This window comes from Vairimorpha necatrix, chromosome 2 (genome assembly GCF_036630325.1).
Source record: "Vairimorpha necatrix chromosome 2, complete sequence".
Taxonomy (NCBI): domain Eukaryota; kingdom Fungi; phylum Microsporidia; family Nosematidae; genus Vairimorpha; species Vairimorpha necatrix.
Genome location: NC_088817.1, coordinates 83,859 through 107,050, shown reverse-complemented (window position 1 = coordinate 107,050; position 23,192 = coordinate 83,859). Strand labels below are relative to the sequence as shown.

The window sequence follows — 23,192 nt, the reverse complement described above, 5'->3', positions numbered from 1 at the left end:
TTGCAGGCTGGCTGTAGATGGACCTGGTACTTGATAAGTACCTGTCGGATATCAAAATCGAGACTTTTGAAATCTATTGGTTCTAATTTTAATAATCCTACATGGTAGTTTATTACTGATATTGCATGCTCGTTTATAGCTCGAATCATATTCTTAACATTTAATTGAGTCTTGCACAGTTTTTCAACCCTCTGTGGGATCTCACTTCTCACTTTTTCAAAAGTCTCTCTTTTGATAGCACTAGAGGCATCTTCTGTTATTCCAAGGTATTTGTATCCTTGATGCCCTTCTAGTACTAATGCATCTTCACTACAATCACTACAGTTAGTTGCAGACTTACTCCTGTTCATTTCTAAACCTACAGCAGAGAAAACCTTTTTAGTTTCCTCTTTCATCAGTTTTAAAACGTCATCGTTCTCTGCGAGGAGCTTAAGATCATCAATAAAAAGAAGATGGTTTGTTACATAAACACTTTCGTGAGTCTGTATTCCTACTTTTGGGTAAGTTGAATTCAGTTTCCTGCTCAACGGGTCCATACATAGTACAAACAAAAGCGGCGACAAGGAATCACCTTGTAATATGCTTCTTTCAATCTTCTTATTCAGTATCGTTTCCGATCCTGATTTTATCTCAATGTGCCACCTTTTAACCGTGGCTTCTAAGAATTTACTTATTCATTGAGGGAGATTCAACTTGCTAATACATGTTAATAGATAAGAATGGTCTACGGAGTCGTAGGCTTTCTTTACATCTATCCACATAGTCTTCAGCTTGTTTCCATGCTCCTTATTGACTGCTATATTAACCATAGCTTGCTCTTTTGCTCCTTGGACTTGTCTAACTGTCCCTAGTTGGTTCTCTGCTAGTAGCCCTCTACTTTCTACAATTGGCTGCATTACTTTCGTAGTGCATTTCGTTGTAAGCTTGTAGAGGTTCGACATACAGGTAATAGGCCTGAAATCATTACCACTAGTGGGGGTACCTTTGGGTATTAAATAAGTAATCCCCTTGTAGAACCAAGCTTCGGGTTCTTTCCCATCCAAGCATACTTCCTTAACAATCTTGTAAAGGAATGGATGTAGAGCTTCACACTTCTTAATAAAGAAATTGAAGATTCCATCACAGCCTGCAGCCTTCCAATTTGGTAAATATTTAATAATATCTACAAATTCTTGCAAGGTTGGGAAAGTGATCTGATCTTGGCTATCAGGAATGTATTCTAGAAGATACTCCTCGAAACTATTGCAGTCTTCGGATTGCTCTTTCTTATTCCACATGGTAGACCAGAATGAACTAATATCTTCTTTACTTACTTTATGAGTAACCTCATTGGCACACTTGAGTTTTCTATAGAAATTGCTTCTATATAGCTCAAAGTTTTGATTTTCACGCCTATACTCTCTGCGTCGGTCTGCGACCTCTAGCTTCCTTGATTATATGGCTTTCCTCTCGTTGAGTATAGCAATAGCTTCAGAAGTATCTCGGTGTAAGCATGCAAGCATGTTGAGTTCACGCATTACCTTCTTGACTTCACGCTTTTCCTCATTTGAGAGTTTATCAAAAGCCCTGGCCTTTTTGATAAGCACTACCTTGTCTTTGATCTCAGTAATCTTTTTCAAGATACTTTCTTTCCAAGACGAAGGTTTAGGCTTCTTACTGGCCATTTCCTGATAGCAGATCTGTGCAGCTTGCAGTATCCTTGCCATCTCTGTCATGTTATGAGGGGGGTGGTATCTAACATGACTATCTACCGCCTTGACTGTAGCATCAAGTTTCAACAGATCAACCTTCAAGGAAGAAATCTTCCTTGTTCTTTCTACCTGGTCCACACATGTGTTCTGAATACAACTGAGTTTCTCCAAGAACAATTTTTGTGCTTTCAGGAAGAGCTCGGTTTCAAAGAGACTAATCCCTTCTTTCGAGCCAGCTTCGGCTTTTCTTCTTTTGGTAGGGTTCACTAAGAATTCCCGGGCTGTCATTTGTCTACCACTATTACTAGTGAGTGCTTTCTCCGCTTTGCCCTTGAATTCTAGTGAACTCATGTTAGACATAAATTTTCCACAGAAGAACTCGGTAGCTTTATTCCACCCTCCTCTTGGCATTCTACCAAATCTATTTATGATTGATAGAAATACTCTTTGAGGCCACTCTTCTTCACTCGCTTCGGTACTCACAAGTACTGCTGCAAGAGTCTCAGAAGTGGATTGAGTGGGCACACTAGTGTGTTCTGGCCCCTGTTCTTTCTCTTCTGTGTCTACTTTGTCTATGTTTGCTATAGAGGTTTGTTTTGTAATTTTTTCGGTTTCTTCTTTCTGCTCTGTCCTTACCCTCATTTTAGTAGAAATCTAAAAATATATTTATATTAAAATTGTGGTATTATAAATACCACAAAATATTTATTTTTATTTTATCAATTTTCCCTTTTTGGAAAATAGACCATTCGACCGGTCTATTCCAAAAATCGAATATTTATTTCTTTTTTGCCCTGACCCCCACCGGATCATGAAACAAACTAACGATCATTACCCTTGGGAACATAGACCAAGGAAGGGCTACCAAGCCAGGGATCAGTATCCCGTAACAGATGCCCAACGAGGCTTATTCAATAACAATAAAATCATTAATTACATCGAACTATATTTATCCAGAGGTAGCTCCTCTGGACTACGTCATTTTGAATTCAAAGACGGACTAAAGAATAATAATGATGATAAATTCGCAAACGGCGAATATAGAGAATTTGACATGAAAATTAAAGGAACCGAAGTCATATGTAAAGAAAAGATTAATATCATAAAGAAGAATTCCGAGATCACAATGAAGCAACTGGAAAGGTTTGAGAGGCTAGCACAGGCCAATGGATGGAACGACGAACAGATGGGTTTAATTTATGGAAGTTTGTGTGTTGGTGATCACTTCCAAACTGCGAAAGAAAACACGTCATATTTAAAATTGAGAATGGCCTTACTTGAAATGGCATATCCCCGAAACATGAAATTTAGGATTACACAAGAGCTTGAAGATGTAAAACAATGCAACTATCGATATCTAGAAGACTATATAAAGGATATTTCCCTAAAGTTGGATGCTTATAGCTTTATCAACAGATTAAGTAAGCAGGAGTCAGAGAGAAAGTTCTCAGAAGTATTTTTTAGAGGACTGGGTGAACAAACAGAAATGGAGCTGTATAAGAATGAAGTAAACACTAGAAGCACCTTAGAAGTGATAGAATATCTAAAAAATCTCGAATCAGGCATTCTATCTCAGTTAGGGAAGCGGAATGAAAGTGCAGGTAATTACAACGAACAACGAAACCAGACCAAGTCAAGAACGACCTACTGTAGCACGCACAAAAGTTTTTCCCATGATACCAGAAACTGCAGGCTACGTAACAACCTACAGGTTACTAAAAATATATCGAAACAAGATGAAGGACGAAATAAAGGAAATAACATGGTGATTCAACTAGGAAACAGGAGCGGAAAAAGAGAAGTAAAAATAATTGGAAAAATTCAGACAATACATCATTTATTCTTGATCGATACAGGTTCACATTTCAACTTTATAAGTGAACGAGTAATTAATCAACATGACCATAAAACTCAGTCTTGCCAACCTTTCACCACGATATTTGGAAATGGAGACAAAAAAACAATTACCTCCAAAGTTACAATAAAGATAACTTTCACCCCAAGCATAACTGCCAATGCCGACTTTTATGTTATACAAGATTGTCCCGTAGATTTACTACTAGGATCAGATTGGTTAAGCGAGAACAAAGCAACAATTAACTTTACAAGTCAGTCATTGAGGATACATGAAGAGGAAATTCCTTTTATGGACGCAATTCCAAACACAGACGAAGTGTTAAACGAAAGATTAAATAATTTACTTTACGCGTCTACTCCTAATGAACTTCATATATCCCACCTTAAAAAATATCAAAAGCTTAATGATAATTTCTCTTATATGAAAATGGATGAAGCCAAGTTCACCATAATAAAGAAACTGAATATGACGCGTCACAAATTCTACAACATTGCGTTTAAATATCACGAAGCTGCGAGGAAGGAAGTAAGAAGATTACTGGATGAAAACATTATCGAAAAATCGAGAGCATCGTTTGCAAGTCCTGGATATTTTGTAGAAAAGAAAACCGGAGAGTTGAGATTAGTGATAAATTTTAAAGATATAAACGATCACATCGCTGATGACATTTTCTCAATCCCTAGAATAGACGATTGTATACTCAGAATGGGAAAGAACAAATACTTTTCTCAAATAGATCTAAAGAACGGATTTAACCAAATTAAGATTGCAAGGAAAGTAGAGATTTGACCTCCTTTATGATAATGGGAGCCCAATACAGGTACAAACGTGTACCCTTTGGTATTAAACCTGGGCCGAAAATTTTTCAAAGATACATTACTGAAATATTACACGAAGTGGACAATTGCTTCGTGTATATAGATGACATTGTCTTATTCTCAAAGACAAAGGAAGAACATAACGATCTAATTATTAAAGTTCTAAATAAACTTAAAGAAAAAAATGTAAAAATAAATTTTGAAAAAAGCAACTTTATGAAAAATGAAATAACGGTACTAGGAAATGTTATTAATGCTGAAGGAGTATTTCCAGCTAATAAAATTATTCCTAAAGAAATCTTAGAAAGAAGAATTAAAACAAAAAGAGATGTACAAAAACTCTTAGGTACGATTGGATGGTATAGAAAATTTTTGCCAAAATTATCAACAAAATTACTACCTATCACGGATATGCTAAAACAAGGAGCAAAGATAGAATCAACTCAACATATTCAAAATATCATCAAAGAAATAAGTGAATTTATTGAGAAACGTGCAAAGTTAATTTGCCCAGATTACACTAAATCATTCGTCTTAGAATGCGACGCTTCGGACACAGGAATAGGTAGTGTCTTATACCAAGAAGATGGACCAATTGGATATTTCAGCAAAAAATTTGGAAAAGTCGAATTAAATTACAGCATTGTAGAAAAGGAATATCTTGGAATCCTTCTATCACTAATCCATTTCAAAAGCATCTTACAAGGAAATTTTGTAGAAGTAAGAACAGATAGCAAAAACTGCTTACACCGCCCAAAGCTCGAGACTTCAAGAATGAGTCGATGGAAACTTATTATAAATGAATTTAACCATAAATTAATACACATTGAAGGTAAAGAAAACATCATTGCAGATAACTTATCAAGATGTTTCACAATGGTTCAACCTAATGAGGATGAATACATAAAAATTGTCAAAGACGCAGTAATAAGAGACAAAGGCCAAAGGATAAAAACAAACAAACAAGGTAAGATATACATCAGATCAACCAAGGTAAAGTACTGGTTACAGAAAATCCACCATAATCAAGGACATAGAGGGATCACGACAATGTATAACAACTTAAGGAAATTTTTTTACGTCCCTTACTTATTGAAGAAAATCAAACAAGTAGTACAAGATTGCAAAAAATGCAAAGGATACAAATTAACATTTACTAAAAGAGAGGTAGGAGCCCCTATGTGGTCAGAAAACAAGTTAGAAAGAATTAGTTCGGACATATATGGTCCATTTAGCCTAGATAACTTTAAACATAAAGGCAAACACGAAAAGGCATTTTTAATCACAATTACTGATATAAAAACTAGATACACAAAGGTCTACTTATCGTATAAAATAAGAGGGGAAGAAATTATTCAAGCAGTAAACAATTGGATGGAAGTCACGGAATCTAAACCGTCCGTACTAATAACTGATAATGGAAAACAATATATAAGCAAAGAGTTGGAACAATATCTAAAGGAATCAGACATAAGACATTTACGCATTCCAACTTATACACCAAGTTCAAATGGTATCTCAGAGTCAATAAACCGTACCACATCGTTTATACTATCTATTATGAAAGGTGAAAACATACATACAGCAGTTGAGAAGTGCGAATGGGTAATCAACAATAACTACAACAGGACTATTGGATGTTCACCCAATGCTGCTTTGACGGGAAAGGAATATTACGATCCATTGAAAAGACCAATACGAATGCGGGAGATAAAACATATACCAATTGCAGTTAAACACAGAATAGGAGACATGGTATATGTAAGAAATTTAACAGCCAAAAAGCTAGAGCGGAAATATCGGAGGAAGCGAAGAATCACGCAAGTAGGGTCTAAAGGAAAGTGGATAAAGGTCAATGGAATCCACGAATGGATACATGTTAAGAACATAAAGTTTTAGAGGGGGTAGAATGTGGTATTATAAATACCACAAAATATTTATTTTTATTTTATCAATTTTCCCTTTTTGGAAAATAGACCATTCGACCGGTCTATTCCAAAAATCGAATATTTATTTCTTTTTTGCCCTGACCCCCACCGGATCATGAAACAAACTAACGATCATTACCCTTGGGAACATAGACCAAGGAAGGGCTACCAAGCCAGGGATCAGTATCCCGTAACAGATGCCCAACGAGGCTTATTCAATAACAATAAAATCATTAATTACATCGAACTATATTTATCCAGAGGTAGCTCCTCTGGACTACGTCAAAAATATTCATATAAATATGGTAATCTAAAACATATCAACTCGTATCTTGTTTTTAATATATCTAGATGGTACACAAAACTTGTACCTTTTAGAAAGGAATTTTTAAAATAGCTCCTATATCTCGAATATAATCTATCTGTTCTATTATTGATTATCCAGTTCTTGTTTAAATATTTTTTTTACTTATTTTTTATCTGTGGTAAATATTTATTATATATTTTACAAACTTAAGCCCAAAATTATCCCTCCACAATGACTTGGAGTGATATAGTAATTAATTGGCGCTACTTAAAAATTCGCACCCCCCTAAAAAATACGTTCACTGAAAAAAAATTATTTGGTATAAAATGAGATAAAATCAAATTTTAAAGGATTTTTTTTCCGGGGGGTGCGAATTTTTAAGTAATGGTATTTTGAACGTGAAATTTTTTATTTTATCTATCCCTTATAATGAACAGGATGATGGACGAAATGCTTCAATTCAATCCATACAATCCTATTTTCACTGATAATGACAGGGCAATCGACTACGGATTGAAGAACAACTTGTTATATCCTTGTATTCCCTGTACTAATGATCAGTGGAAAGGAATTATGTTTATTTAAAACATATCTTTGTTTTCTCAAGGAAAGGGGTACAAATGTAGCAAAAAAATTTGTAAACGAAGATGTTCATTAAATAAAGGTCTAAATTTGAATCTTTAGATATTGAATTTAAAAAAATTCTTCGTTGCATTTATTGTTGGTGTTTGTCATATACTAATTTTCAGGCCATCAACATGTGTGAAACTTCTGAACCAACATATATTTCTGTAAAAGAAATAATAATGGAAACAATTTCTAAGTGTTCTACTGTTGTTACAACGATAGGTGAAGTTGGTCAGAGGATACAAATAGACGAAACAGCTATTTGTAATGGAATTATAGTATCGAATCCGTCTAGTCGATTGGATTCTGAACCTGGAATTCAGTGGATAATAGGAGGTGTGTTGGAAGGAAATTGTAGAGAGTTTTTTGTGGAACTAATACCCAATAGAAAATGGGAAACGATTTTACTAGTATTAAAAAAATATGTAAAAGTAGGCACGGATATAGTAACTGATGGTTATCCATCCTATCCACGTGCTATAAGTGAATTTGGTTCTCACCATAGTGTGGTAAATCACTCTATGGGATTTTGTAATGAAGTAGGACAAAATACAAATTATGTAGAAAATATGTGGTCGCATCTTAAGCATGATTATAGAAAGCGTGGAGGAATAAATAAAATAAGAATTAAATGTTGGTTAGATGAGTTTAAAAGGAAAAAAGAAAATATAGAATATTCAAACCATTTACAATCAAATTAGCCTTCGTAAAAATAATTGATATTTTTTCTATGTTAAAGTAATTAAATTTTTGAACTAAATAATATGTTATAACTGTTTTTTTAAATATTTTAACTTTTGTAAATTCATATTTTCATAAAAATATTGTTTTAAATATAATTTTAAGGGTTAAAAATATTTTTTTTTATATAAATTTAATTGGTCAATGTAATTTTTTTTAGGGGGGTGCGAATTTTTAAGTAGCGCCGAAAATATAGAATATTCAAACCATTTACAATCAAATTAGCCTTCGTAAAAATAATTGATATTTTTTCTATGTTAAAGTAATTAAATTTTTGAACTAAATAATATGTTATAACTGTTTTTTTAAATATTTTAACTTTTGTAAATTCATATTTTCATAAAAATATTGTTTTAAATATAATTTTAAGGGTTAAAAATATTTTTTTTTATATAAATTTAATTGGTCAATGTAATTTTTTTTAGGGGGGTGCGAATTTTTAAGTAGCGCCGAAAATATAGAATATTCAAACCATTTACAATCAAATTAGCCTTCGTAAAAATAATTGATATTTTTTCTATGTTAAAGTAATTAAATTTTTGAACTAAATAATATGTTATAACTGTTTTTTTAAATATTTTAACTTTTGTAAATTCATATTTTCATAAAAATATTGTTTTAAATATAATTTTAAGGGTTAAAAATATTTTTTTTTATATAAATTTAATTGGTCAATGTAATTTTTTTTAGGGGGGTGCGAATTTTTAAGTAGCGCCGAAAATATAGAATATTCAAACCATTTACAATCAAATTAGCCTTCGTAAAAATAATTGATATTTTTTATATGTTAAAGTAATTAAATTTTTGAACTAAATAATATGTTATAACTGTTTTTTTAAATATTTTAACTTTTGTAAATTCATATTTTCATAAAAATATTGTTTTAAATATAATTTTAAGGGTTAAAAATATTTTTTTTTATATAAATTTAATTGGTCAATGTAATTTTTTTTAGGGGGGTGCGAATTTTTAAGTAGCGCCAATTAATTTATACCGCGCGAATATCAGAGCTCCGATATACACCAAAAACTAGATCATATATTTAGAAAGAAGTACTTCAAATAACTTTAGATAGTCTAACTATACAATCAGACGTGATCTTGATGCTGATCAGGAAAAGTATTCGAAAGCGCAAGATGTAAGTTTAGAAGGAACTGGGGAAACTGTCAGAAGGTATTGTGAGTTTATTTTGTAATAAAAAATAATTAATTCTTAAGATTTAATACGCTAAAAAATAATAAATTCGTCTCTATTTTGAGTTAAAATGGGGTTAGACTCCATTAAAGTTTAAAGTTCACAATTTTCAAATTTTTAATAATTTATCTGGCATGCTCCAAGGTGCCCTTAGCACAGTGGTAGAATGCAATGCTTCCATTGAGCAATGGCTGGGTTCGATTCCCAGAGGCACCAAAATTGTTTCTACTTTCTATGATGCAGTTGGAACAACTCAGAAGATGAAAATGTCCACGATAATCATTAAGTTGATTCATTGAAACTTGTGTGTGTCCAGCCACAAGGGGATTGGCATCTAGTGTAGGAACGCACCTCAAGGCCGAAAACAGTGTCACTCTTGTGGTGACTTAAAGATACATACAAGTATCTAATGGGTACGGCCTAAGTTGGAGCCCATGGCTGGTGCACTCTAGAGTCGTATCCTAGAGCTAACTAAGAGACTAGACGAAGTAGGACAATAAAAGGTCTCTTGGACCCTATCCTACAAAATTCTGTAACACGGTGGCCGAAACTAGTGGGAGACTGGTGGTCAGCGCAGCCTAATAAAAAAAGCCGGGCTGGTGATGTGGTCGTGTAAGGAGCCGTGTATGCAATACAGATGATTGTGGGGACCTTTGAGTCAGTACGATGATGTCTCTCATCGGGTTATAGATAACCATGCCCGTTTCTATATCTGCTGTGAGGTCACTCTGGACGCGATTTGAGGTATAAATGGAAAGTGTTCTCCTGGATCCAAAGTCCAATGGATACGGCAGAGCTTGCTGCACCGGCAAGTTGTATGGAGGGAGTTTTAGTGAGTAAGAATCTCACAGTACCAGTTAGATGAGGATCACACTCAAATCCCTCTGGTCCCTATGTAAGGTTTCTCCCTACCTCTTACTGCAAGAAAAAAAAATCTGGCATGCTCCAAATAAATATTATACACTAAAAACAAAATTAAAATCAAAAAGGAATTTTTAAAACTTACTTTGGGATACTTAGGTCGCGATACAATATGTCAGACCTTGCGAGTTATAAAAAAAATTAATATCGCACATTACATAATCTAACTACTATAATAACATTTCCTTTAGTTTACTCTGTGTTAACAAAAAATCAGAAATTTATAATATTTTTTTTATTACATTTGTTTACACAAAATCTCCATTCTCGTTTCACTAAGTTAGTATAAAATTTTATATTCAATTTTTAATATTTTTAATGATAAAAAAACATCTATATTAACACGTTAACTCCAGAATATTTTTTAAGAGTTTCTCATTAGGCTAGAATCACCCACTTTTAAATATGCAAAAAAATCTAAATTCCAAGATTTATTTCTGAAACGCAGAAGAAAGTTTTATATAACAAACAATAGTCTATCGTTTGGAAGTTTCTTTAGTTTTTTACACATATAAAATGTCAAAACTACGAATTACTGTACTTGAGAGGTGATTTTAACCGCCTCATTGTCCTATTGGTTTCATACAATTTTTTGAAAAAAAATTTTACGCATGTAAAGTGGATGACGTGGGCTGAAGAGATAATTTCCTCATTAAATTAATGTGACAAGACAGTCAAAATGTTATGATAAATAACGACAAAAATGAGTTTAAAAGGAAGTAAGTGAAAAATTATTTAGAAAGAAATAGATTTTTAACAGTATTTAATAAGTTTCAAATATTATGTATAAGCAGATCGCAACAGCTGTAAAGGTATATTAAAAAACTTCACATAAGAACGTTCTCCGAAAAAAACTACGAATTATATTGCTAATAATGAAAAAAATTCATTAGATATATTTGAATATCAAATATATGCGAAGCATATTGTTATGCCTCTTCAGTAATATTATATTGGCTTCTATTTTTATTTCAACTTCGAGGACAAGCTGCTGAGCCATGCATTTATATTTTAAAGTGTCACATTACGTATACTCAGTAAAACGAAGCTTCGATTCGGTTGTACGGTATTAGTAAATTTTATGATAATCGTAACAATTACAACGCCATTTAAATAGTGACGTACGAGACATACAGTTAGCGAAATTTATACAAAATACATAATGTTTAGTCAGTGTGTATCGAAGCTTTTAAATATTAAACTGGTATTAAATTCTTCTCATTTTTTTTCAACCACCAATTTCTCAAGTTTTATTATTGTTTTTATGTTAAAATGGTGCACGGTTAACTAATTTTTTAGCTAGATATTATTTTATTACTGATATCTTCTATCATTAATATTTTTATCGGCAACAGCTTTACTTTATATCTTAAAATCGCAATTACGACTTTAGATAAATTAAATAATAGTCAAAGCTCTATGCATTTTCAATATAAAATTAACCTATTTATCCGGATTAGGGTGCCAAATTTGACAGGTATACTATATACCTCTATTAAACTGCAAAATCGTTCAATTTACGATACATGATCCTTTTTTTTCTACAAAAATAATGCCTATCTTATCAACAATAAAAATAGTTTTTTAAAACTCGTAAAATGTCTCTTTAAAAATATATTATACTAGTTGAGCACATGAACATGATGTTACATAAAATTTAGATTTTAGAAAATAATAATCGTAATTATTTTTCTTATGTTTTTCAATCCAAGATTGTCCGACAAATTAGAAAAATAATAATAAAAAGATTAAGCATGGTTTTTTAATTGTCTTATAAATATTTCTTAATAATCTTCGTTAAGAAGGTTCAGTAATTTCAATTTATCTCTTAAATTTTTTATGTGTTGCTCATGATTACATAATATTATTGTTAAATTTTTTGTCATACTGTTTAAAATTATTTTCATAGTCGTATTACTTTCAAAGTTTTCGGCGTAATGTTCTACTATCATTTCGTATAACTCTAAAAATTTCTCACTAATATTAAAGTAATCATAAAGATATTGTAATCTACGGCTTATCAACTTAAATCTCATTTTTAGAACATCCGAATGATAAGCGTAACTTAAATTTTTGGGATAAAGTTTTTCATAATAAATCATAGCTTGATATATAAACTCTATGTTTTCTATCATTGATTTTTTAATTAATTTCTCTATAGATGATTCTTTTAACAAATTTTTTATTTTTGGTAAATTTTCACTTAATATTTTTCTATATATTTGTAACCAACAAAATGTTATATGACAATTTTCTCTATATTTTTTGTATAAATTGGGTTTGGAAAATTTATATTTTTCTGATGTCCTTGATACGATCAATTTCTCATGTTGCCAATAATTTAAGGAACAAATAAACATTTTTCTTCTATCGGCGTAGTCGGCATCATAAGAACGGCGCCTTCTTAAATAAGTAATAAATTGCATTGTCAACCCCGTTGCTTGAAATTTTTGTGTCGAAATACATGGATTATATTGTGATGATAGACTTCCTAGATGAACCTTTAATTTTTGTTCAGTAGCTTTTAATCCTTTATTAGAACTTATATTTTCTAATTGATGTATATTCGTATGCGTGTAAGCATCTAAAGTTATTTGTAAATTAGCAATTCTATTACTTTCGATTTTTTGTTGTATGTATGGCGGCATAATATTATTGTAGATTTGAGTATCATCAATTTGTAAAATATGTGAATTATCATCATTATTATGTTGTAATTTAAGTAAAGGGTTATCGAAATTTTTTTTTTGTATATTGAATTTCATGTGTTCGTAAGTTTTTTGTTGTAAACTAGAAGAACTTTCAAAGTTATCAATGGGATTTAGCAAAGTTGAGTCTTTGTTATTATTCATATGTAAATTATAAGCGCCACTATAACTATTATTGTCTTGTTGACATTGAAATGGAAAATATGTAAAATTATTATCTAGATATGAACTAAAAACCATTGAAAAATATTGAATCATAAAAAAGGGTAAGAAATAAAATTTCATTGAATTTTTCATAATTTAATCACAATTATACTTTTTGCAAAGTACATACTAAAATGATAAGAAACCATTATTATGAAAAATAATGGAACTACAGAAATATACGAAGAATTTAATTAAAACAAATAAGAATAATTACTTACTAAATATTTTAAATTATATAGATCAAATCATAAAAGGAACGTTGAAGAATCTTCATAAGAGCTAAAGAGTAAATTATAGCAAAAGCTAGTGCACATAAATAATAAATAATTTTCTTTTGCATATTTTATAACATTAAAAAATAATATCCCGTTACCACAATTTTTCCTATTGTGAGATTATAAATTTACAATAATAATTGCATATTTTTAATAATAAGATTTAAAATTTCTGAGAAATTCTGATGCTAGAAATAGATAGTAAGATTTATATGTATGTGTCAAAAGGCAGAATACCAGTAATGCTTGGATATGCATGGGGATAATGAATATCATTTAAGCATTATCAACCCTTAAGAACTATTAAATGGGTGTGATCGGCGGAACGATCTGAGCCTGGACTTCCCCTATTTTTTTTTACGTTAGAATCCAGCACAGACCGTAAAGTGGCGAAAGTTTTATGAACAATATCCCTAAGAGTCGAAATTTCACAAATAGTTTGAATTTCATTTGGATTACATTTCTTGTTCTATAAACTTTTTGTGTTTTAGGTGATTTTTTCAAAATTATTCTACCCTTATGGCTTGTTGACGCCTCTTGGCAGTTGGTCAAAAATCTTCCAAGACCCACATGAGGCAATATGCTGGCTACTAAATGAAATCTACTAAAAACGACCATGGAATGACAAATTTGTCTTGTTATAATGGTAATTGTTGAAAGTATAACATGCCAAATGTCTTCCAATTATTTATCAAATGTAATTCGCTCAAGATATTCGACATTTGGACTATAAATATAGTAAATAAATAAACCCATGTTTTCTAAAATCAGTTTTGCGTACAACAATAATAACTCTGAACGATGTACATCAGAGGTGGGCAAAAGCCGGCCCGCGGGCCGGATCCGGCCCTTTTGCTAATTTTATCCGGCCCGCTTAAAAATTCTAACGCAATTTTTTAAAGCACTTTATTAGATTTTATTGACATAAACATTATTAATATGCGAACTGTATATATAATAGGCGAAATAAAATAAGCGTTAGGCTGATTACACTAGTGTGAACGATGCGGGTCGCTCGCGACAATCGCTCTCGTGGCGGGGTTTTCATCGAACACAAATTAGATCGCGCTAGGTTTAAAATGCATGTGTGGATGACATATGCTGCACTCCTCTCAGCCTCTCAATGTTTGGGGGACGACAGATCGCAGCCCAGGTATTGTTAATTATTATTTTATTCTGATCGCATACTCTTTTTTAGTTCGAATCTACCATTGGTTTGCATATATAAAATTGAAAAAGTGGACTTTTTGTAAGTAAATTTTTAAAACTTTGGTGTTTTTTTATTGTTTTTATTTAACTTATTTTTTTATAGCCCTTTTAAAATGAGAGAAACTAAAAAAAAGAAAAGTTGATTTGGAATGCAGAAACTTCAATGAAGATTGGACGGTAAAATATCTTTTTACAAACATTAATAAGAAAGCAATTTGTTTAGTTTGTCAGGAAACAATTGCTGTTTTCAAAGAATACAATTTAAGCAGGCATTTTACAACAAAACATCCAAAATATGCATCTCTTTCTCTACAAGAACTTTAAAACATAGCTGAAAACTTAACAAAAAACTTGAATCAGCAACAAAAAATTTTTACCAAACGAATTAATATTGTAAAATCTACTACAAAAGCAAGTTATGCTGTCGCACACAAAATTGATAAGTTCTGTAAGCGTTTTTAGAAGCAGAATTTGTTAAACAATGCATGGTACAAGTGTCGGAGATATGTTGTCCTGAAAAGAAACTTATTTTGAAAATCTAAGGCTTTCGAGAAGAACAATAGTACGCCGGATTGAAAATATTTCAGGAAACTTACTTGACCAGCTAAGCAGAAAAATTGCTGATTTTACCTATTGTTCTCTGGCTTTAGATGAGTCCTGCGATATTACTGATACAAGTCAATTATTAATATTTATTCGCGGCATTAATAAGAAATGTGAAATTATCGAGGAACTTCTTAGTCTGCATCCAATGAAAAATACAACTACTGGTAAAGACTTTTTTCTCGCTGTTGAAGAGTATTTAGTTAAAGTTAGTTTAACTTGGAATAAAATAGAAAGCGTCACTACGGATGGCTGTCCTAGTTTAACGGGGGAAAATATAGGCTTACTTAAACGAATTCGCGACAAAGTAAAAAAGTTACAACCAGAACACGATATATTATTTTTGCACTGCATTATTCACCAAGAAATGCTATGCAGAAAAGTTTTGAAATTGAATCACGTCGTTACTGTTGTGACCAAAATTGTAAATTATATCCGAAAACATGCCTTAAATCATCGACAGTTTCTTGAATTTTTGAAAGAAATTGAAAGTGACTACTACGAAATTCCCTATTACACTGAAGTGAGATGGCTTAGCATTGGTAAAGTTTTACATAGATTTCAATATTTGCTTGATGAAATAGTATCATTCTTGTCGATAAAAGAAAAACTACAAGATTTTCCTGAATTGCAAAATGAGGCTTGGCTAAACGATTTCTCGTTTTCAGTAGATATAGTAAAATATTTGAATGAACTAAATATAAATCTACAAGGTAAAAACCAATTCGCTTTCAATATGCACTCAAACGTCAAAGCATTTATGACAAAACTTAATTTATTTGCTGAAAACTTTAATAATAAATTATTAAATCATTTCCCCTCATTGCAAGCACGGCGAGAATCATTAAAAAATACAGATTTTTTTAAATATAGTGCAATAACACAAGACCTGCATTCTGAATTCCAAAGAAGATTTCAAAGATATTGAAAAACCTTTATCATTAATTGGCCATCCTTTCAATTTCGACGTGCAAGAAGCTCCTGTTGAAATTCAACTAGAACTAATTGACTTACAATCAAATAATTTACTAAAAGAAAATTTTCACTCAAACGAATTGAGTGCTTTCTATGGCGCGTTAAATAATGAACATTTCAAACATTTTTTGAACTATGCTCAGAAATGTCTCGTTTTATTTAGTTCGACTTATATTTGTATAAAAACCTTTTCTTTAATGGTTTCCACGAAAAATAAGTATCGATCACAAATTATTGACGAAAATATACACTCGGTATTAAGAATTGCTACAAGTGATTTAGAACCTAATTTTGAAGAAATAATGTCGGATGAACATTCGACATTTCACGTTTCGCATTAACATTAAATATTTATTTTAACATTTGATGTTTTTTTTTCTTTTTTGAATTTTTTTACTATTATATTTAGAGATGCAATATAAATGTTAAATTGTAATAACCATGTGTCAATATAAAATAATTAATATCGTTAAGACATTAAAATGTAACAAAATAAAACCTTTAATTGTGTGGTTTATCTAATATCCATTTATTTATAATAATATTTCCTTAAAAGGTACTTGATATATTTTATTCTAATTGAAATGATACTTAATATTTTTGTTAAAAATGGGCAGGGGAAAAACTTATCCGAAATTTCCGCTTGTGTAAAGCAAAGCCGAAATAGTCCTCCGGCCCGGGAGACATTTTAAAAAATTCATTTGGCCCACAGCTTTAAAGTATTTGCCCACCTCTGATGTACATAGACTGCCACCAGTTTAAGTGTAGGGGGTGAAGGAATGTGGAACATCAATGGAAGTTCTTGATAAAACTTCAATTTATAGTTCCCAAGCCCCATAAACAATTATTTATAAATTCTGTATTCATTCATTAAAAAGCAGTCTAAACTAAACCTAAACAAAAATTCTCGTGTGTCAGCTTCCAGTGTCTTCAGGGCCAAAAAAAATATACGAAGCACTATAAAAGGAAAACATTAAACACTAAAAAAAATAGGAGGGTTTGAAGAAGTGACAACCCCCGATGAAACAGTTTTTGGAAATGGAAATTGTATGATCACATCGAAAAGATATTGACAGTCAAAAACTGTACATGGTGGTAGGTACAATAGACGAGCGAACGTTAGAATTGAGAACCGAGATAGTACCTAACCAGACTAGCCAGACGATGATGTTGTTTTTTTTAAAAATACATAAACTACCTAACGATTTGCATAATTGATGGGCAATAATTTTATAGGACAGCAGTAGAATCTAGCAACGGTAATCATCGCATTGTATTTCATGATGACAGCTTAAAATAAAGCAAAAGAGGCCACAAATTCAATAGAGGGAGTCTGGTCACATCTTAAATGTGATATAATAGCTAAAAAGGAGACCAAAAAGGCGATCCCGGATTTTTTGGTGGAATTTAATGGCACAATGGTGAAGCAATATATAAAAATATCAAGAGCCATAAAGAGTTTTTATTGAAATTATAAAAGTTTTCTAAAATAAAATGCTTTTATAATTATAATTTTTTTTCGTCTCTCCCTAAGGGAGACCCTTAGGGAGAAAAAAGGTCTGGGAACAGACCGTTGCGCCTTTTGACCTAATTTTTTTCACGCCTGTAAACCTCAAAAGAAAATTAAGCCTTGATGGGGCAACAATAAAAAATTATATAGCATCTGAATAGTACCTCTTCTCGGCCGATAGTGAACATTCCCCGCAATATGTAATCTCAATTTCAACGCAGAATTAGTGAATAAATTTCAGTTTTTGTTACAAATATTGTTTATATATCATAAAATAACAATAATATAGTGAAAAATTATAGTTTTGGAATAAAAAATTTATGTGGGTAATTAATACAGACTATGGATAATGTTTTGTCGAAATACTAGCGGAACGGCAATATTATCTCATTTAAAATAAAAATAATATACAATGTCTTAATTTTAAAAAAGATGTTGATCGTATGCAGTAATCTTTATATTTAAAATGACAAATTTTTTATTTTCACCTTCTTTACAAAATCAAAATTAAAAATGTAAAATTTAAGTATATATAAATTATTCTTAAAATTTAATAAAATAGAAATAGCGGTTAAATTCTTTTAAAAATGTGTCTTGCTAAATTTGTGTTCATAAAAAGTTTAATATCAGCAATTATGTCTTTTATCTTACTGTTTCTAGGATTTATTTATTTTTATAAATCGTCCATCTTGTTTAAAACCTTAAAAATTTGGAATTTAGCTTATTGTATTTTACTTATGATACAATTAACTTAAACTATTGCAGCGATACAATGTAGAATTTATGAGCAAATCATACTTTTTTAACATCATCGAGTCTCTAAGGATTAGGTATGTCTTTGTAGGAGAGACGACACAGAAGATAAAATAATATACAAAAAGAAGCGCTTTATAACAAAGTAAAAACAAGGACAAATACGAAAAGTTGTTCAAAGACAAAATTAAGGATCGAAAAGCATTGCGGGCTCGTTTGCCCGCTGGTCAAAGGAAAGAATGGGTCTATATCAGAGGCAATTAACTGCTTCTTGGAGAATAGAAATTCTTTTGAGCCAAGAGGACAGGCACTCATTGTGGATCTCGTACTAAGACCATGTATCATTTAGCTACCAAATGTGGATGAGTGTCAGGTTTTGATAATATTAAAAGACATTGCTAGATAGTTAAATGCATATCTAATAGTATGCATTAAAAATGGGGTTAAGAATACATAGAAAATACGTGAGCTCTTCTACAAGGACCATGGAAAACTTTTGTGCGGAAATAAGAGTATATACGAGGATATACACCAATAGAAAATTGGACCATATAAGCAATGACGTTCTTGTATTGGACAAGAAAGAGAAAGAAATTTTAATAGTTGAAGGTGGTATAACCTTCTAGGACCGACTAACTATAGTCGAAAATGACATACTAAGAAATATGAATTTCTAACATAAAAATTAGGACTAACACATAAATTTCGACAAGAATAGGTGTTTTTGTTATGACCAGGGATCGAGTTGTGACCAAATATCATAGAATTTACATCAGAAGCACAATTTCAACCTAATCTTAAAAGGATCATTCTAGTCTATTGTTTTTAAGAAGACTCTAGAGTCCATCTCTTTGATACGACGACGAGGATACGATCAAGAGCATGCAGGAGATGAAGAAATGCATTCGGATGTAAGCGTCTAGTAAATATGGCGCCGTTAGATAAAGGTTGCCGTTAAAGGAGAATGAAGCTAAAAGTTTACAGCGGAAGGCTAAAAAAATTTCATAAAAATCATAGTCTGTAAAAAGCTGAGTCACATATGCGAAACCAAGGCAAGCTGCACTATAATCATTTAACTTATGGAAAATTAACTCAACTAATTAAATGAAGTATTTTGACTAGTTCTTTAATTTAGAACTAGAAATTAAAAATAAAATATCTGGGTTTCAAACATTCCAATCGTATATAAAGATTCATTTTTACCTAAATTGTAGTTTTCTATAAAATTTAAATTTTTTATATAATTTTTTTGGACTTGATGTTTTTTAGCAGTCAAAGAAAACAGTTTAAAGATTATATATCTATAACTTAAGAAAATCTTCACACTCTCTTTGCATTTTTTCTTTTAGTTTGTAGGCGGAAAAAAGTGGGAAATTTCCTTCAAAAACAAAGTTAAAGAGGGGATAGAATACTTTATACGCACTTCTTTTTTTTTTAAAAATCTTAGGCCACTGTCTATCTGTCGCTATCAACTATTTTTATGTCATCGTCATATATTTTTTTTTTAAACCTTCATACACATATAACGTTGTTTATACATTTAAATTTCTTTTTTATAGATATAAAATATATTATACTAGGATATAAAACCAATCTGCACATAAGATTAGATAAAAATATTATCATATAATATGATAGTTCTGAATAGAACTCGCAAAACATCTCTTTAGAATATAAAAGATCAGGAGATCTAGAAAGTAATTAGGAAAGGCGAGAGACGGAGAGTCTAATCATCCCTACTCACAAATAGAGGCACATGAAGAATGAAATAGAGGCACATGAAGAGAGAAGATGCTTTATTAATTAAAAATTAATCTTCTTATAATATGGTAAATATATTCGCTACAAGTCGTGTTGAAAGCGCAAATGATCAGACTCAAACTGAAAGGTGAAACAATTTATAATGAATTAAGACAAACTAGTTTCAGTTTCGAACCTAAACCTATTTAAGAAATCTATAATAGAATAAAAATGCCAAATAAATAAAGTTACACTTCATAAAAGCCATCTCAATTGACCAACTCTCTTTTTGGTAACAATATTTATTATGTTAAATTTGTTACATATAAAATACTATCGTTTCATGTGTATTTTTCATGACAACATTTTCTTCCTTTCAAAATCTTAGAAAGAGTTCAAAATATATATATATAAGTGTATTTATGAAATTAAAATGACTACAATACATAAAAATATAAGTTTCAATGTGAGTAGATTTAAAAAAAAGATATTTATTATTTCAAATTCCTGAGCAAATTTGTCATTTCTTTGATCTTTTCTAGAAAGGTATCTCGAGCATAAATTATGTATGATATTTTCTCCCCCAAATCAAGCAATGTAGTTGTCATGCTGCTAGTATTGTCTAATTTTAGTGGTAATTGGGCGATTATGTTTTCATATAAACGTATAAACTTCCCACATACGTCGAAATGGGTAAATAGATATGGTAATCTAAGACTTAATAAAGTATAGTAATATATTAAATTTTTGGATTCATATCTGTAACTTTTGTAAAATGGCACTAACGATGTATAATATTTCATGACTCGTGATAAGCAATCTATATTTTCTATTATAAATTTTTTATATGTTTCATTTATCGATGAATTTTGTATCTCAGTCCTAATCTTCGGCAAATATTCAATTGATATTTTTTTAAACTTAAATAACCAGGCGTTAGTGTATACTTTGAGCAGAGTAAATTTCTTGTAGTTTGTGTCATTAAATTTTAATTCCTTACTTCCCTTTATTGGATCTATTTTAGCATTCTCCCATTCTTGTATAAGACTATCAAAATATATACTACGTCTGATATAGTTTTCATAATTTTTAGAAATGTTATTATTTTGGGAATTGTAAAGAACCATATTGTTGACAAATCGTTGCACGAGGTGTATTTCCTTTGTTTGCATTTTTTCATTGGTTGCATTATTTGCAACTGCATTTAATCTTTTATAGGGATGCTGTCTTTCATTTAAAACTTTTAAATTATTTTCATTATTTTTTTTATCGTCTTTTTTTAATTTATAAATTCCATGCTTAGGCTGATCTTCCCATCCTCTCCAAAAATTACTACTATTACTTCCTAGTGCAAAACTAATAACGAACAAAATATTTTGTAGCATAATAAAGGGGTAAAAAGATCCAATAATAGAACAAAAAAAAAATTTAGCTTTTCTAAATACTAAAAATTAAAAATGCCACTAAAAATTAATTTAATTATTTTTCACAAATATTAAAATATATACTTTTTTATGCATACTCTTATTGGTTTTATTAGAACATAAAAAAATTTACATTCAATTGTAAAAAAATATCATTTTTTTAAATTAAGATATAAATATAAATCATATAATGGTAATGCACATAGTTACATCACAAGAGTAGATATCATAAAAATCATCTGTCACATATGTCCAAAATTTTGTAAAGCATCTCAAGTGACCTGTCAGGCCGAGTCACACAAAAAAAAATCAAAGTTGTAGGATGTTACTAAATTCGGCAGTACGCCAATGTTTTGTTTTAAAGAATGAAATATAAAATAGACAAAATACATGAATTTAATTAGGGTATTCTTATTTCGATTTATTTTTTTAGTTTAACAAGGATAGGTTCCGCGTTAGCGTCTAAGATAGCAAATAATCATCATTAAAAATATTTGTAATAATTATTATTTAAAAACTATTAGAAAATGGCCATATTCCAAGAACACATTACAAAAATCAATGCCACGGACTTGAAATATTTATTGCTTAAAAAGTGTAATTTAACTACTTATATGGCTGATCTGCACAAAAAGGGCAACGGGTAAGCTCCATGTCAATATTGAAGCTATTTTCCGGTGTCTGGTCGTTTAAAGCCTACATTGAAAAAAATAAAAGAGTGTAAAAATAAAAAATTCACCTTTAACAGACCTAATTATTTGATTTGAATAAAGAGAAAAGATCTTTCTAACATTATTTTTCGATATTTGATAAGCCCAGAAGAACTACAAAAGGTACTTATAGTGTTCGGATTGATTTATTTCATGTCTAGATCAATATTTATTTTAGAAAGAGACCAAAATCCCTTAATTTGTTTGGTATTGTGTCTCAGAATCGTCGGAGTTTACGAAATTTTGTGAGAGTTTTACAATCCCGTGTTTCATCCAGGTGATCTGTCTGAATGCGGCAGAATATGCTTTTCACTGATCACAATAGAATTAGTAATGCATTGTCTTGTATTACCCAAGAAGAATAGTAGTATTTCTACAGCTCCAGGAATGAGTAGTGCACTTGGCGATTCCATGATATCATATGTGTAAGAAAAAATGATTTTAATTTATTTCAACACTAAAAATTTTTTTTAACAAATTTTATTCCTACCAATTTTGTCCTTTTTAGGGGATCAATAAAAAATTTTATGCCGTTCCAAACGGTCAGACTCCCAACAATCTTGATTTTCAAATTTATTTTGGGCTTCAATACACTGATATATTCCTTTGCGCAATGATAATATAGTCCACAATTTAGTCGGATTTTGCGAAATATCTTTCAATGATCTAATTTTTCTAATAAGCATATAGATAGAATATGTAAAAGCTAAGTACCTTTATTAATGTTTTATTAGTCGTACACATTTTTTTATCAAGTTTAAAATGTAAAATGTCTATTTTTTATAGATACTATCTTTTGTTATTATCTCGTAGTTCACAAATATTTGTCAAGGCAAAAAAAGTCAAAAAATAAAATATTAATTAGACAAATGATAGCTAAGGATTTGTTTATAGCCATAATTTAAAGTAAAGAGTCGGAATAATGAAATTCTAACGAAAAAATCATGTTTTACTTATTTATTTCTTTATTGTATTTAAAATAAGATGTACACG

General features: G+C 30.7%; 2 protein-coding genes across 2 annotated transcripts; both read right to left on the bottom strand.

Moving 5' to 3' along the window:
- Window positions 1–11,869: 11,869 nt before the first annotated feature.
- VNE69_02025 (uncharacterized protein) lies at window positions 11,870–13,051 on the bottom strand (the record flags this gene model as incomplete). Its single annotated transcript, XM_065472571.1, has 1 exon — window positions 11,870–13,051. One exon carries the CDS (start codon window positions 13,049–13,051, stop codon window positions 11,870–11,872), a length of 1,182 nt encoding a protein of 393 aa, XP_065328643.1.
- A 7,508-nt stretch (window positions 13,052–20,559) lies between these two features.
- On the bottom strand, window positions 20,560–21,450 carry VNE69_02024 (putative SP-containing protein; the record flags this gene model as incomplete). The annotated part of the gene is made up of 1 exon (XM_065472570.1): window positions 20,560–21,450. One exon carries the CDS (start codon window positions 21,448–21,450, stop codon window positions 20,560–20,562), a length of 891 nt encoding a protein of 296 aa, XP_065328642.1.
- Window positions 21,451–23,192: the final 1,742 nt, after the last annotated feature.